We start from the raw sequence: 18088 nt of genomic DNA, 5'->3' as shown, positions 1-18088 counted from the left end.
ATGTATGTGGTGAACCTGCTGATCCCCAGCTGCTTCCTCATCACGGTGGACCTCTTCAGCTTCCTGTTGCCACCGCAGAGCGTCGACCGCTCCTCCTTCAAGATGACTCTCATCCTGGGCTACACCGTCTTCCTGCTCATCATGAATGACCTGCTGCCCGTCACTGGAAATGCCATACCTCTCATAAGTCAGTAGTTCATCCAGGAATATTACCTGCAGTGATGCATATCACAATACAGGTGTTTGTGTTTAGAGTTGATCAGAAACAACTTCCAAAAGCAGAACTACTGTGATGAGTGAATTTTGTTTTATAATCTCTTGGCATGGAAATCTAAATAGACAATAATAATATTAATAATATTATTCCAAAGAAAATTACACACACACACATATATATGTATATATATATATATATTTAAAGGCATTTTACATAAGAGCAGTTAATTCAATGAAACAATTAATTCTATTTTACTCTTTGAGGATTTGGGGGGGGGTTATAAATACTAAAACAACACAAAAACAAGCCCATACATTGTGTAAAAATCTAATGTGATCTGGTGTTCCAGCTTTAATTTGAGATCATCAGAGCCAGTAATTTGGTTTATTCTGAAGCTTTTTTACTTTGTTATTTCTTGGTATAGTCATAGTTTGCATGGTGACATATATTAATACTCCTTGTTGATATCAAGGCTAATAAAATATGAATGAATTAATAAAAAAAAAGCTTTAAATAAAAAAAACCAACAAAACATACACTTATTTATTTATTTATATATATATATATTTATTAATTAATTCATTTATTTGTTTGTTCGTTCATTTGTTCATTCATTTATTTGTTTGTTTACACACGTTTGCGAAACATGTATAAAAAAAACAAACAAGAGAACCAAACAGAATGACCAAAATACAAAAAAGCGACACTCATCCAAATGAGTAGTCCAAAGATCACTTGACACACGCTCCCAATTTTACAGTATGTGTGCGTTGCGTGTTCTAAAAGATATGCAGTCAAGTACATTCTGACAAGAATTTATTGTGGATTTCAGTGATTTCAGCGCTTCTCTCTTCCTCCTCCGCACCAGATGTGTTTTTCTCCCTCTGCCTGGCTCTGATGGTCGCCAGTCTCCTGGAGACGATCATCATCACCAACCTGTTGTCTGGTGCTGCCGACTTCGATCCCGTCCCGAACTGGGTCCGTCTGCTCATCCTTCAAATCCTGGGTTCCTTTGTTTTCCTGCCACAACGGAGCAAGCAACCACAACATTTTGGTGAGGAGTTTATACATACTTTAACAGAGAACGCTGTACCTCTGAAAGGGAAAAATCATACAGACTGATCATACCAACTGAAAGATGAAGTAAAATGATTGACGCTGTATTTAAGATTAAAAAAATGAAATTAAGATACAACTCTGGGGTGAACCAATTGAAAAAAAAGTATTGTAGTGTCATTTCTCTTATTTTAACATTTTTATTACCTAAAAAATAGAAAATAAGACCAAGACGGTGGTGGCAAAGAATGAAACTACTGAGGAAATGAGGAGCCTGGCGGAGGAGGCCAAAGCTGTGCAGGAGCTGAGGAGCCTGGGCAAAGACCTGCAGAGCATCCGCCTTCTGGTGGAGAAGCAGCTGAACCACAGCGACAGTGAAGAAGAGTGGATCCAGGTGGGTTTCATCATAGACCGCCTGCTGTTTGGCCTCTACATCCTCTTCATTACAGTCAGCTTCATTACGATCATCCTTATCTGGGTTAACTCCTATGGTTAACAGGCATCTGCTATTTGTTTTCAAGCAGCTCCACTTCAATATAAATGTTTGTTAAATTTGAATTAGTTTTCCGGAGCCCAAACATGTCCAGGATACTGATATTGTGCTGAGTCATTGTATTGACAGTTATAATAGTTTGACTCATGAGAAGTCTTAGAATTATTAGATTTTACAGTGAATACATTGGCCTTTATAATATCTCCACTAATCAAACAGAAATAGTTTGTAAGATGTTTGTGTTTTACTGTGTAATCTTAAACAAAATAAAATTACTTGGAAAATGTCATTCAGTTTTCGATTGACATTCATTTCAAACGCGGATGTTTGTCGTTTTATTATCTCCTGAAGTTTTTAATGTTGTGTTATTAAAAGGTCAAATTCTGTAGCGACGCTGCATGACGCTCAGCTAATGAACAAGCCTCTCAAAAACATTTTATTTCATGGTAAAATAACAGCAGAGACTTTCTCACCGGTTCATTTCATGAGTTTTGTAATAACAACACACTAAACACTGACTTCAAAGAATGTTATTGAGCTTGAAAAGTCTATTTTTAATCTGTTAATCAAAACTTTTAACAAGCAGCTTTAAAAAAAACAAAAAACCAATAGTTACAAAAAGGGGTTTTCTGTACTTCAGAGCAAGTGGGCAAGAACATCTCTCTGTTCTCCTCAAATAAATCAGTGAGGTCTTTTACTGAAGTTTGCCACTCTGGCAGCATTGTGTCTTGAATATTAAATCCACACAACTTGTTTGCAAAATAAAAGACATCTGTTTTCAAGCTCCCTTCACCTGTCCATCAGGACAAAAAGGTACATATTCAACATTAGAGTTGTTGATTTAAGCTAAATTTCAGACGTTGTGTTAAAACAGAGACCCACAGTGTCCCAGAAAGACCATTCGTGTTAAGACGCAAGGATTTTTACATGAATGCAAAAGTGATTTGTGTAAAAATCTCGATATGATCCCTGACGATGTTTAAAGGACAGCCCTCACTATCAGCAAAGCATCTTTGAATTTAATCACGTTTGACTCGATGTTAATGTTTTTAGTGCGGCCTGCTGAAAGTCAAGTCTTCTAAGCTTCTATTCGTCTTCGTCTCTGTGCTCATGTGTGGTAAGTACACTTCCTAGACTGCAACCGAATATACATGAAACACATATTTATCTAAAATGTAAAAAAAAAAAAAAAAAACGTTTGAACCTTTCTCTGAGGAGGTCTGGAAAATACTGAGCCGAACAAGATGATGTTCACATATTTTATACCGATTGAAGAAGTGTGACTATTGTGCACTGTGCACATCAAGCAAATGAGACATGAGAAAAACTATGAAACGTGAACTCAGTGCATCCTTTGGTCTGATCTGGGAGCTTTAAATTTGTAACTGGAAACAGGTACATCATTTTAATACATCCATCAAAGATAACAGATTTCAGGCTAATGTTAGGAATTTGGTCACTCTCTGGTTCATCTCGTGCTTAAAGGGTTCCAAATTCTGTGAGCTTCCATTCATAAAGCTATATCTAGCAGCTTACCGACAAAATTATACTTGAAACAACCTAATCTGTTGTAACTCTTCTTGTAAGATCTGATATATATCTGAGAAGTCTTTACATGCAGTTTACAGGCGATCATCTCAAAGTTTTTTTGTCATTTTCTTCTCTAGCGCCATCCAGTGGCACAATGCTGAATTGCTCTCATCCTGACACACCGGCATTATTGGAGGCCCTCAAACCAGTGTTCAACTTGAGTGCTATCAGACCCGTCAGAGACTTTTCAACCACAACCAACGTCACCATTGATTTCATTCTATTTGGCATCTTAGGAGTTGTAAGTGACACTGCACAAATATAACACTAATGAAATATTGAGGTTTGACTCTATATATTTGTGTACATGCCTGCATGTGTGTGCTTGTTTGTTTGGTGCATAAATATATGAAAATATGATTCTATCTCATGTTTTGGAAGGATGTCTTTGCAAAAAACTTGTAGTGGCAAAAGTGACACATTAAATAAATGATTAATTATGAGATGTAATCTTGTTTCAGGATGAGAAGGCCCAAGTCCTGACAACTTTCATCTGGCAAACATTAGTAAGTCTAATCACTTGACCTGCATTGATGATGGAATCGTTCACCTCTAGCCAGACTTTGAGAGTCGAGAGAAAAAAAAGTTCACAGCTTGGATCACGGCACAAACCATTTACCGTACCAGCACCTAGAAAGCATGGACCATTTGCTGCAGCTAGAAACAAGACGATGCAAACTATGGACTTGAAAGTTTTAATAAACGAGTCGCAGTTAAGGAAAATATATTGTATCTGTATGATTTGTGTTGCAGAAATGGAGAAATGAATTTGTGAGGTGGGATCCAGAAAATTGTGGTGCTCGGTACATTACAGTTCCAAGAAAACTGCTTTGGGTCCCGGACGTCGTCATCAATGAATTGTAAGTTTTTGTAGCAAGGCAGTTCAGTCGGCACGTCACACTGATCTGAATGCCAAAAATAACAAGGAAACAAACTTTTAAACCCACCAACAAATTTGACAATCGAGTGATTTCATTATATTGTGAGTCCAGTGTGTCACATTAATTAGTAAAACACTGACTCTTGTCGTCAGCTCCAGTTTGGCAACATTGATAAACAAGTGTGATGAACAGTATAATCATATGAAGCCATGTCCATCACTGTTTGATAACTGTAATGGGAAGGTCATTTTCTCAATTCAGCAAATAGTCGTGTTGTTTGTAGACACATGAGCTGAGCAGCCAACCCTTTGGGTCAGTCAAAGACTGATTTACTCAATAAATCCAGCTGTTAGTTGAAAATCACATCATGGAATGCACACACTGAAAAGAATCATTTAAAAAAAAACACACATTATGAAGTTTATAGTTATAATCAGTTTATGGATCATCACTGCCAAGAGCAGAAGGGTGCGAGTCACATATTTCTATCAGTCATGTTATTAAGAGAAGTATTAAACAGAGGTATCTAGTTAGTTGAATCACAGTAAGAGTGAAGTCTGGGATTTACCAATAAGTGATTATCAATCATCTCCATCCAGAATGTAACAGCTTGTAGACCAGTTAAACAATATTCCAACTCACTTCCAGGACAGTATCCATGTTATTTCCTCTTTTTGATGACTTCTGGTAAATTTTGCACAAACCCTCCCTAAAATGGACCACGTTGACTGTATTGTATCTTTACTGCAGCATGGAGAAGAACTCTGCTCAGTTTGTCCCTTACACCTACCTGCATCATAACGGCTGGGTGGCTGATGACCAGCCTGTTAGAGTCGTCAGCTCCTGCAGACTTGACATCTATGCTTTTCCATTCGACATTCAGAACTGCTCTTTGAGTTTCAACCCCTACTTACACAGCAGTGAGTGAGAAATTGTCCATTCGACCATTTCATACTAATATGTACTGTAAAACAGCCGTTTTCAACATGACTGTGCCGTCGAAAGGTGATTTATATGAACAGCAGCTTCATTTGCTAAAGTTTCCAATGCGTTCCCTTCAGGGGACGAGGTGCAGATGGAACTCCTGGCCTCAGCAAACAAAATATTCCAACGCTCTAAAGATGTGATGACAACCATGGGAGAATGGGAATTGATTGGAATCAACGCAAAGGTTTTTGAGCTCGCGTCTGGAAATGGACTAATGTATGATGAGCTTCGCTTTTTTGTAAGAAATTGAATCATTTGATGTTTATTATTGCACCGTTTCAACTTCTCATATAAGACGGATACAGGGAACGAGAATGTCAAGTGTTTTATTACCACGTCCCAAAACAGGATTTCAGGCTTAAATAAAACAAAAACAAATAATCCGTTTTTGTATTTGAAAACAGATATTCATAGAGGATATTCTTGAACTATTCCTCTGATGTGCAAAGAGTGTAACTGTACCTGTATGATATATACATATGCACCAATAAGATGAACTAAATATTCAATTTTAGTCTTTATCCTGGTGAGACAACTAGATCAGATAATCTATAAAATGATACAAAACTCATGTGGTGTTTCACCAATCTGTTGTGGTCAATGTAGATCAAACTTAGGCCAAAGAAGGAAAAGCAGTGTACAAGCAACAAGATCCACTGATATACAACGGTTCCAAACCCTCAACCTACGGGAAATGAAAGCCTGTTGAACAACAATAGACAACAAGAGAAAAGGCAAGCCAGGAAAAATGTCACCCCTGATTGCACCCATAATAAAGATACTTCTAACATTTACAGTAAAGGCAGTTCTCAAAACTCTTACTTATAAATATTACTTGAGCATTACAGCTTAAAATAAAGTATTCAATGACCGTCGACAGATACTCACACGTGTCCATAATTAAACTTTGTGATTTAAATCCATAAAAATCTAGAAAAAGTGACAGAAAAGCTTTGCATACCGTATAAGATGAGCTGCAAGAAGCAGAGAAGATATACTGTAGGACTGACGGCTTTCTCCATATGTGACATCACTCCCCTGCAGATCGCGTTGCGGCGGCGGGCCACTCTGTACGTAGTGAACCTCCTGATCCCCAGCTGCTTCCTCATCACGGTGGACCTCTTCAGCTTCATTTTGCCTCCCAAAACTGTGGACCGATCTCTGTTCAAGATGACTCTCATCCTGGGCTACACCGTCTTCCTGCTGAGCATGAACGACATGCTGCCCGTCTCTGGAAACACCATACCTCTCATAAGTCAGAGCATAATGCCTTGAAGGAGATTCATTTGATTTTGCATTTCAGGATTTCAAGGTTCAAGTCCAAGAATCATATGAAACATGTTTGAAATCAACCTTAAGAAAAATCCACAGTAAAAAAAAAGGACTATCACTTGAGCACTCCCATTATAGTTCATCAGATATAAATAATGGATGACAGAAGAAATAACAACACCGGAAAACCTAGAATATATTCTACAAGCAAACAGTGCTGTGTGTGGTAACTCTGACACGACGTGATATAAAAAAAAATGCAAAGAGACAAGTGAGCGTTGTTATTGCATGCTGGCTTAATGCATAAAAAAACAACTGCGTCTTACTAAATTCTCTATATTGACTGAAAAGTGGATAAGACCGTATTCGTAAGGTTAAAATCAAGCATTTCCTGGATTTCATTGACTTATTGTCTTTTGTATTCGTCATACTCTGCGAAAGTCAAGAAAAATCTTGTCTCTTTTGAGTCATTTTGTCCATTTCATGCTCTGTCTTCTCATTTTAGCCTGTGTTTGCTGAATCAGGGAACTATTATCATTATTTCTACAGATGTGTTCCTGACCCTCTGCCTGGCTCTGATGGTGGCCAGTCTGTTGGAAACGATCGTCATTACCAACCTCATTTGCGGCTCTGCTCGGTACCCTCCAGTCCCCCGCTGGATCGGAGTGATATTTATCCACTTTCTGGGGCGACTCGTATGTCTTCCTCCAAAGTCTAAAGACCAGGAAGACACTGTGATCTCGAATCCTTCAGCACGAGGTGAGACTCCATGATGGGGATGCGATTTTGTGCGTCCAGAACATTTTGTGCCGTTGTGTCCATGGAGAGCCCAAGACTTTATTTTTTTTTCCTCCCACATGTTCGTTTCTTCTTTCCTCTGCCGTAGAAATGAAGGTTTCTTCTATCGTGGCTCAGGAAAGTGAAACTCCAGAGCAGGAGTCCTCACTGAATGGAGACGAGGCCCTGCAGGAGCTGAGGAGTCTTAGTCAGGCCCTTCAGGCCATCCGCCCTCAGTTGGAGCAGCAGCTGAATGGGAATAAGGGCGCAGAAGAATGGGTCCGTGTGGGTTTTGTCATCGACCGCCTGCTCTTCATCCTTTATATCCTCTTCATATCGGTCAGCTTTGTTACCATCATCATCCTGTGGGCGAACTCCTACAGAACACCCACATGAGTCCTCATGTCTTTTCTCTTCGCTCACGCCTTCTCCCCTGTTTTCCTTCATTATCGTCTGCTTTATACAACGTATGCTTACAGTCATATTTGAAACAATGCCTGAAACAGCTCGTCTATATAGTCTTAGACATTTTTAAATATTCAGTTTATTCATAGTCAACATGACAATAGTGTGGACCAGCAGCAGAGAGTGAAAAGCATTAACAGTTCATTCACTTCTCTTATGTTCATCTTTTATTTGAATGCTACACGCACCAGTTGCACCGTGTCTGTTTGTTTGTTAGTTTGTTTTATGGTACTTTTGTTTGAATGAGTCATGGGGCTGTCTAGACTCTTTGATTAAAAGCTAATGAGTGTTTCATGGTCAATGAGTCATTTTAAAGTTACATATATCTCATTATTCAACACCATCTTCTTAGCATGTTGGTTTGAACCTTCCTGGTTGATTCTGGATATGGAATCTCTGATACAATGACAATAAATAACTTATTGAAATTGGAAATATACACACCTTAACAAAATGTTGTATTAATAAACTTAAAAAAATATGGTATTAATTCCTTTTTTCCTTTTTATTGTAAAATCTACACTTTCTCATTCTTTTTAGGTGTTAAAAAAAAAGAATAACGACAATTTAGTTTTGCAGCTCTTGTTTTATTTTCAAAATACGTATTTTCTGTTGACATTTATAAGGATGTTTCTTTCGACTAAACATCTGGCATGTTTTTCTCTGTCCGTTTCTGAGTGGAGCACCAACAGACGAGATCCACTCAAGTTTCGGTGAGTGCCACCTGCTCCACTGAATCAGAGCTGAACTCCTTGTCTCCTTTGTCAAGCAATATGATGTGCAACACCGCAGGGCACCGGAGAGATGGCTGACATGTTTGAAAATACTTCCTGAGTTGTTGTCGTCCTCATAGCTGCCAACCAAACAACTGGAGACTTGCCTCACAGTGTTCATGTGGTGGCATAATAATGCTTTGAGCCCCCAAATTGTTGTAGGACAGAAGGAAATGCTTCGTGAGGCCAGCCACTTCCCTTTCCACCAGTGAAATGTCCGCAAGCCTTGTACTTGTATGTCTGCTTCACACAGCCCACATTAAATTGTGGCAGTAATGTTCAACACAAGCCTGAGCATTTGTGTGTAATCTGTAGCTTCTGGATTCGACCTGGAAATCTGACTGGAAGAGTTAATATGTACAGTATAGCAGGATGTCATTCTCAACTCTTTTTGTTTCTTTACAGCCTGTTATTTGCAGCTTTTGTCTCGCTCGATCCTTGACAATAATGACATTAAATCCAATATTCTCTCATATCTGTCCATTGTCTCCCGGCTTAATTCTCACAGACACATGGCCTGTTACAGTCCTGGCCTTAAATTAAATTCTTGATCACAAAAAAACTGAAAGTTATGGATGGAAATCTTAGTATTTTGTGACTCGCCTTATTCAGATATGAGGAAAAACGAAATCATCTGACATTCATCAAGTCAGACTAACATTGTTAGATCTAATCCTTAAGAACCGATGAGATCTTGGCTGCCTCTTAAAAGGCATTTTCTCAAACCGGCAGCTTGTTTATTGTTCTGGGTCTGATTTTCAAGCAGATTCAGCAACCAGCCTGACGCTGAGAAGGTTAGAACGTCTTTTTTTTTTAATGTAAAGTGCGTTACAAATAAAATGTTATTATTTTATTATTAGATCTTAAATACTGCCATGGCAAAGATACAGAATGAGATTCTTTCAGACAAACTCCTTTCAGTCACAGCCGCTCATGTTGCAAAGCTTCCTTGCCTGTGATCGAGGGCCACTCAAGTTTTCAACCTTAGCCATAATTCAGTTATGTCCTTATAGCAGAGCTCGTCTCCCAGGATGATATTATTATGGCTCACGGAGATTAAAGTTTCCAAACCCTGACCGAGGTAACGTATCGTAATACATTGAACATCTTAAAGCCAGAAAGTTCTCTCTTTCTACCTTGAGGGGGTTATTTAGATTGCTCTTTACAGCCCCATTAAATGCCAATCATTGGGGTCACAGTATGAATCCGAATAAAATCCAAGGTTCACCAGTGGAGTGCAGGACTGGAGAGTGGAAGAGATTTCATGTCCCACAGGAGATTGTGATCAAAAATAAAATGCTTGAATGGTTACCAGAGGTGTGAAACAACAAGTTTTGCGTTATCCTGTACATGTTAATGATTCACCTGCACAATCATACATTATTTACCTTTCTATTTAATCTATATTATAAATCTAAATCTCCAATTTGTTCTTTTGTTGTTGTTGTTTTTTGGTGTAAAAACAAAAATGGTTTTAAAAGTTAACATTAAACCCAAGTAAATATGAGTATAATTGTATACTGAGACTAGTACGCAAAACAAAAACTAAATTAACTTACAAAAATAAATCAAACATATAATTTTGAAACGAACTTCCCAAAATAAATTAATTTTCAGTTTTTAGGTTTAATTTCAAGTTACATTTGTGGATCAAGTGGGTATATGTCACTTGGGAATAAGATGACGTTCTTCTTAGTAAAAAAGGTGTGCGTTTGAATGCGTATATATGAGTGTACAAGTACAACGCAGGCAGGAACTTTTCTTTGGACATTATTAGGTTTGAGGCGGGGAAGAGAAATTAGTCTGGGAAATGCTCAGCATGGGTTTACCTCGTCACCATTTCAGCCTCATCACAGGTTTACTCTTAATGTCAGGTAATGTTGACCCGTCTTTCTTTATTGTCTAATTATTTGTGCTCCAACTTCAAGACTGAGTGTCACTGACCTCTGTTGCAGAAAGGACAATAGGCAGCACTGTTTCTTTTGGTATTAAGTGCCGTCACCTGACTGGCCGATGAGGACTTATGGATCAAATGAAAAAAAGAAATGTATATAATGCAATAGAAATTTTAATGCAATAGAAATACTTTGCTAAAAGTTCTACATTTACCCACCGTTGCTGCCTTGCAAGAAAATGTCGACAAAATAACTGATCAAACATTAAATTAATGTATAATACTGTAATTTAAGAAGCGATACACTTTGGCTTGGAAATTTGAATGCCCAACCCTGTTGCCATGTGTTGACAGTAAATAAACCTTCAAAATTCAGTATTCAGTTTTTCTCCTAATTGATATGAAATGTACTCATATTGATAAATCCTTCACCACCAAATTGAACAACATTTACAATCCACTTTTAGGTGACATATAAATTATAACGTTTTGTTGTGTTTATTTTTATTGTTGCAAAGATTAGATTTTTTTTCTTATACTTATGCTGAAAATCTTACAACTAAACCCTTAATTTGTGGATTACATTGCATAACAAATGTTTAATCTAATCCTCGTCGCATCGGACCATGTATCAGCAAAGCTCAGCTTCCAAGCTGCTTTCAATTAATCCGGCAGGAATAAAGTTACGACTCTGATGTCAAACGTCAAAATCATTTGGTTATTGAACGGTGTGATCAAGGTCAAACTACAGTCACAGTTGTTCAAGAACTTCCCGTCTGTGGTCAGTGTCTGTGTGTTCCAGTAAACTGACGTGTGAAGAAGGCCACAGCGGTCCGACCCATGAGTCAATGCAGGCCGTTTTTGACCTCAAAGCCTTCAGGCCAGCGGTGAACCTCAGCAACCCAACGGCTGCTAACATATCCTTCACCTTGTATGCCGTCCTTGGTGTGGTATGTCTCTCTCTCCCTCTCTCTCTCTCTCTCTCTCTCTTAATTTAAAATGAGCTGTTCAATGCAGACAGAATAATAAAGAACAAAAACAGAGTGAGATCAGGTGACTTTTATTCACATGCGTTCGCTGGTATAAAATGTATCAGTATTGAATCATTACAATGTGTTGTGAAATACTGAAAAGTGGATTTAACTCTAAAAAGCAGAAGTCAACTTCATATAAACTTTGCTTGACGGTCACTGGATTTCAGAATGAGAAAACACAAATACTCACGACCTTCCTGTGGCTGAGGCTGGTAAGTGTCAAACAAACACATTCCACACACTGTTACAAGTATCTCCATCGTGTAATGTAAGCAGTCATGTCCTTTAATACAGCTTTTAAATTGACTACAGTACTGGCATAATGAGTTCCTGATTTGGGACCCTGAAGAATGTGACGGTGCAACGAGGATTTCTCTCCCCGTGAATCATCTCTGGTCTCCAGATATCATTGTTTATGAGTTGTAAGTTTTCCTGACTTAAAATGTTCTTTGGATGCTAATTTTGCAAACACGATCTGAAAATGGGCTCATGGTTGCAAATGCACCCTGAGCACAAATACGTTGAATTTACTTCAAATATGTGTTCAGAAAGAAACAAACCGTTTTCAGAAGTAGGTCATAAATTACCTGTAGAGGTTTTTTTTTTAGTTTTTCTGAATAGGATTTATAATTACTTTAGTGGCATGTGTCACGTTTGACCCATGTAAGGAAGACTTCAGTATAAACTATCTTAGTTTGTATATTGGTAGTTCTTAAAAGTTCTTCAGTGAGCAATAAAAACTGTACTAGAATGTATTGTAATTATAAATGTTAATATCGGGTCTCCAACTCCTCCCAGTGTGGACGATGATGTTTCCCAGGCGTGTCCTTACGTCTACGTTAACCACACCGGTCACATCCGCTGGGACAGGATGCTGCGACTCGTCTCTGCCTGCAACCTGAAGATCTTCAGCTTTCCTTTTGACGTGCAGAATTGCACATTTACATTTGGCTCTTACATGCACACCAGTAAGATGTACATTTTTTTTTTTTTTTTTTTTACATTTCCAAAATCACAGCATATGTGAACTAATTTAAGGACAAATGTAACACAGACCACAAAGAACAAAGTAAGGACCAGTGAAAGGAGATGTGTCTAATGAGCCAAGATTCAGGTTTCCTTCTCTGTTTTTCTCTTTCCTAGTACGGGACGTGAGGGTGAGTCCAGCCTTGACCTTCAAAGAGATGTCTGGAAACTCTAAGCGTTACCTAGAAGCCAGTGGAGAGTGGGAGCTGGTAGACATACTGGGAGAGACGTCCATCCTTCAGTTTGGAATCGACGAGTGGGACATCATCACCTTTTGGGTCAGAGAAAAGGCCTTACAATGACATTTTCTGTTCCTGCATCCAGGAAAATATCCTGGTATTGATAAAACAGCTGCGTCTTAGGCTCACTGCAGTGACGGGGATCACTTGCGAAGGGTCTAGTTGATGTTGATGTCTGGGGATGTACATTTAATTGCCTTCTTGTTTTTTCATGCTGACAAGTGGAATAGGAAGGTTGGGCAAGAACACTATAAGAAAAGAAAAAAAAATACGTTTTTGCTGACTTTGAAAGTTGCTGCCTCATATTTTGAATATATTGTAAGGGCATGGACGTAGAAAAGTATTGAAAATTGAGTTAAAATGTTGTTTTTTTAATCAATGTAAGTCTTCTTGGCACTTTATTGTCAAACTTTTTATTCAAATCAATCTTGTTCTTGGACAATCTTGTTGATCTCGTTGATGCCAAATTTTTAGCAATTTGTGACCCATTTCCACCTTTCTTGTTCTCCAGGTGGTGATAAAGAGGCGTCCGGTGCTCTATGTGGTCAACCTGCTGATCCCCAGCTCCTTTCTCATGCTTATTGACATCCTGTCGTTCTACCTGCCGCCCCACAGTGTCGACCGCGCCTCCTTCAAAATGACACTCATCTTGGGCTACACTGTCTTCCTGCTCATCATGAACGACCTGCTGCCCAGCACAGCAAATGGCACACCTATCATAGGTCAGACACGGTCACATTAGGTTTGAAATACCTCCTTTTCAATATGAACATGTATCCCGAGATATAATCCTGACTGGCTCTGAAGTCGAGTGCAGTCTTAGTGGTGAGTTTTTGAAAGTCTTGTTAGAACCTGGTATTGACAACGATCATATGTATATATAATATAGTAAAGCCTGGAGTATGATAACTGGTTGAGAGTGTAACCAAAGGGCTGAGCCCCAAATTTAATTAAAAAAAACAAAAAACAAACAAACCTCAAGCTGGAATAATTGGCCAATAATTATTTTGTACTGATGATTGAACAAATAGATAACAGATTATAAAGAACAGAGCACTATAAATGACTTGGGCAACAGCAATCATACATAAATACCATAAGCTGTATATAGATTTATGTTGGAGCCTCCAGTTCCAGTATATAAACTAAATAGAAATATATTAAAAAACTTTTCTCATTCTGTTAGTGTTATTCAATTTAAAAAGTTCAAGTTCAAGTACAAATCATAAATCATTGACTCACTTTATGATGGAACTAAATTATTACACTATTAGGAGGACAAATATTTCGCCTGCCCCATAATGTAATATGAAAAGTTTTTAAGTTTTGGGCTCAGCCTCTTGTTACATTATCAGCCAGTTATTACATTTTGGGTTTTATTACATTATATTTGATAAGAACGTGGGTCATTGTTACATTTTGGGTTGTTGTTGCATATGGGGCTCTAAACAAGCCTTTACCCTGAAAGATCTTTCCCCAAAAACCATGAGACCTCATAACTGATGATACAAACAACCTTTAAAAAGTTTCTTCCTTAATGGTCATCAACCACAGTTTTTTTGATTATTATTATTATTATGTTTCAGGAATCTATTTCTCTGTATGTCTTGCCCTCATGGTAATCAGTCTACTGGAAACCGTCATCATCACCAACGTACTCCACCACAGCTCCATGAAGTACCAGGAGGTCCCAAACTGGGTCAGAGTGGTCATCCTCAAACATATAGCCAATCTCATTTGTTACCGCTGGCCTGAGGACGTCCATCTCACATCCGTAAAGCCACAGAATAAGAGAGTTGACAGCTCCAATGACACATCGGGGCCGCGGATCATCGAACCAGCCAGCCAGGCTCCCAACCAGCAGCCAACCAGCAACCAAACCACACACAGTGGAACCAGTGAGTTACACCATATTGTAATATCTTTTTATACTTTACCTTAGTAAACCTTGTACAGTACCTTATAACATAGATAAAAAAAAAGACAAATGTAATGGTTAAAAAAGAAGAATAAGGAGAAAAACAAAACTAATAAAAGCAGGATATATTGCAGTTAAAAAAACAGAAAACATAAATGCCATAAATGAAGTGATCCGACAACTTGAGCTGAATGAAAGTCTCTTAAGGTGTATTTTCAGGAATGGCATCACCCAGAGGACCTTCTCTTCACACTATTTGACAGCTGCAACATCACACTGATAGCTTGGTACGATGCTTCTTTGTGTAATCAAACACATCACAAAGTAAAGTCATCACAAATCTAAGCATTACACAACAATATAGTGAGGAGACTAATTAGTGATGGATCGAAGTAAGCCAAATTAGAAATGTGTATTCACAGGACACGTTGCGTTTGCATAAAATAAATTTTGCTGTGGTAAACTCATGAGTGCAGTCAACACACAAAGATTCCACAAATGAATAACATCTAAGTAACACCAGGAGACTCTTGACAATGGATCCCAACAGCTGTCAGTATAGCAGCTTATATTGCGAAAAGAAATGTGGCATTCCCTAAATAATAATACTTTGATGTGAATCAAAGCTTCTGCCCAGGCTTGATGGGCCTTGGGGTGAAGTCTTCATCCTGTGACATTTTCAGAACATTTGAACTTGAAGCATTAATACAAAATTTCACAAAACATTCTTTCACTTCTTTGGATGTACTTCTATATAATCATCATCTCTCTCTTGTCAGGTATATCTGCTGTACCAGAGCTTCAGCAGATCTGTCAGCACCTGGGCGACCTCCGGGCTCACCTCACCTCCCTGCAGAAGGAGAATGAGCTGCAGGAGCAGTGGTGTCATGTGGGATATGTCCTGGATTTCTTGCTTTTCAGGATCTACCTGCTGCTTATCACCTTCTACGCATTAGTCATCATCTCCATGTGGTGCGTCTGGATTAGCCAGACCTAAAAAAAAAAAAAAACGTGCTCATTTACCCAGACATAAATCGAAAAGTTGGTTGTTGTTCCAGAGTAGCAGAACATCTGCTGTGCAATTTGCCCTAAAGGTGGTTTTCAAGTAATAATACATATTGGTGGTAAAACACAGATTATGGATTGTATGTAATATCTTCAGCATAATAATATTAATAAAAAAATATATATAATTGGAATAGAGTACTCTAATTATATAATGTAACCACATACAAGTGAAACAGCTAAAGTGTAAGATAATTAATTTATTGTTATTTCTGTCTATTTTTTAATTGCGACACACATTTCTGCTGTTGTACTAAAAAATGACAAATATTTTAATAATGGAAAAGATGAGAAGCTTGGCTAATGGCTCATGACCTTGATTTTGCGAAGAACAAAAGATAATTTCTTTTCGATAGCTATTACAATATATACCTTGCTGTCAAGGGCAAAAGAGCTTGAGGAAATTGAGCTTAGAATAAAGAATGAGAGTAATAAACACTCATATAGATTGAATGCATTTTGACTAAATATTTACTCACTTTGTTTTTGAATACACCGAAAGAGAATAAGTATACTGACCGGGGAAAAAACATGTTCCTGTCCTATGAAATAAATGTTAGCAGACACTAAATTGGTCTCTTATTGAGTTTTGTACAAAAAGCACCAACTTAAAATGACAGTTTGTTTTGACAACTGGACTCACCTCAACTTTTGTATTCCTCATTTTTTTTTTCAGTTCCTCGGTTCTAAAGTAGGACTTTGCAAATTGTGTTAAAAAAGGGGATATTACAATTGTGTGGAATTAGTTTAGGGTCTATGCTTTAAATGCAGATTCGATCACAATAAATAACCAATTGCAGAAAATTAATACATTCCAAAGTGTTTGTATACTTGTTTTCTTCTGAGTGATTTTGTGAGCACATCCTGTCCTTTGCTCACAAACACATTGATACCCAAACTGAAGGTGTGGCGCTCAAAGATAAATGACATAAATGTATTAAATACACACATAAAACAATGTAAATGTCTCTCTTCCCTACTCACTGAGCAAATGGTAGGATTAACATCTGTTCTCATCTCTTTTATTTAATCACTCTCATCCTGTTAAATGTGAAAGGTGTGCATCATTAATCTTGAAATACTCATAACAGCAACTTGATAGATGTTTGACTTTAACAATTGATAATGTTCAGTATCTGCAGTGTAGAACGGATGCTTTAGGAGTATGTTTAATACTCCTAAAGCATCCGTTCTACTCAGAACTCAGTTCTGCTCAGTTAACATTCAAGTTGTAGAGCCTCGTGAATCAGTCTTCAGTCTCATCCAAACATTGCTGCCAGCTCAGATCATCAATAGTACAATTATACAGCTTTGTGCCCAATATTGAGACGAGGTCATCTGTGGGAGAAAACAAAAAAGTAACAACTGTTGTCAAATCTTACTTATCCCAAAAGCAAAATTGCCTGTACTGATAAATGTGGTTTTCACTTGATTTCACTGATTTGTTAAAATACGACGTAACTCACCAGTGAAGTGAGAGAGCATCTTTAAGAAATCCTTCCAAAAACTATCTATGTGTGTACAGCTTTCATTTGAAATCATGTTTTTTTTTCAGAAATTGTGGGTAACTGTGTGACTGTTTGAGCTGTGATGGACTATCTGCATGAAGCAGGAAAAAAAAACCCAATGATGGATGAGTTGATCAATTCATGGTAAATTGAATTTGAGGTCTCTCCAATGTGTTGGACAATTAAATGGATTAACAGATTTCTAATTGGTAATCGCAGGTTAAATTAATGACAAGAGAGCCACACGAGACAACAGCATCAACAGAGACCACTACAAAGCCACAGTATAGGTCAGAGTAAAGGAAAATATATTAGTATTTACAGTTATTAAAGGATATTCACATTCATAGACATTCCGCAATGCGTATTAAAAAAGAGAAAAGAAAAAGAAAAGGATAATCAGGTACGGCCATAATCAAAGGACTTCAGTAAAGATTTCAATAAAGACTTTTATTTATTTTGTACCAAAATAGGCAGTTAGAGCAGGGATAAATATTATAATATGTTAATATGTTAGATATAGATCCATATCTGTAATAGATTCTTTGCATCGGTGCTTTACTCTAACAGACAGTGGCATGGTCCCCCGGCACAAAAACACATAGCCAGAGTCATAAAGAGAGTCGGATTCTGTCGTCTGATCAACACCACTCATCTACATCAATCAGTGAGGATTACAGATGGAGAGAAGTTTAGTTAAGCTGGACATTCTGCGAGGAAACATTAAAGCTTTATTCACACATGTGGTAAAAACGGTGCGTTATTTGGATTTGAAGCGCTACACTCATGACAGAACAGTCTTTCTGTATGTCTCTGGTCTCCAGTCAGCTTGGAGAAGAACCCTGGGGGGGGGGGGGGGGGGGGGGGTGAGGGGGTGGAGATGGGTAGTCAGT

The 18088-nt window shown here is 38.0% G+C and overlaps 2 protein-coding genes across 2 annotated transcripts; both read left to right on the top strand.

Moving 5' to 3' along the window:
• Positions 1–7669, top strand: LOC308137111 (5-hydroxytryptamine receptor 3A-like; the record flags this gene model as incomplete). Its single annotated transcript, XM_080505685.1, has 6 exons — positions 1–187; positions 1086–1271; positions 1492–1721; positions 6269–6479; positions 7046–7255; positions 7383–7669. 6 exons carry the CDS (start codon positions 1–3, stop codon positions 7667–7669), a joined length of 1311 nt encoding a protein of 436 aa, XP_080361811.1.
• Positions 7670–10330: 2661 nt separating this feature from the next.
• Positions 10331–15619, top strand: LOC308137109 (5-hydroxytryptamine receptor 3A-like; the record flags this gene model as incomplete). Its single annotated transcript, XM_080505683.1, has 9 exons — positions 10331–10385; positions 11192–11355; positions 11607–11651; positions 11752–11861; positions 12238–12407; positions 12583–12743; positions 13216–13426; positions 14291–14593; positions 15402–15619. The coding sequence occupies 9 exons, from the start codon at positions 10331–10333 to the stop codon at positions 15617–15619; spliced, it is 1437 nt and encodes a 478-aa protein (XP_080361809.1).
• Positions 15620–18088: the final 2469 nt, after the last annotated feature.

This window comes from Blennius ocellaris, assembly GCF_963422515.1.
Source record: "Blennius ocellaris genome assembly, chromosome: 12".
Taxonomy (NCBI): Eukaryota; Metazoa; Chordata; class Actinopteri; order Blenniiformes; family Blenniidae; genus Blennius; species Blennius ocellaris.
The sequence above is the reverse complement of the archived record's forward strand: the minus strand, read 5'-3'. Positions and strand labels throughout refer to the sequence as shown.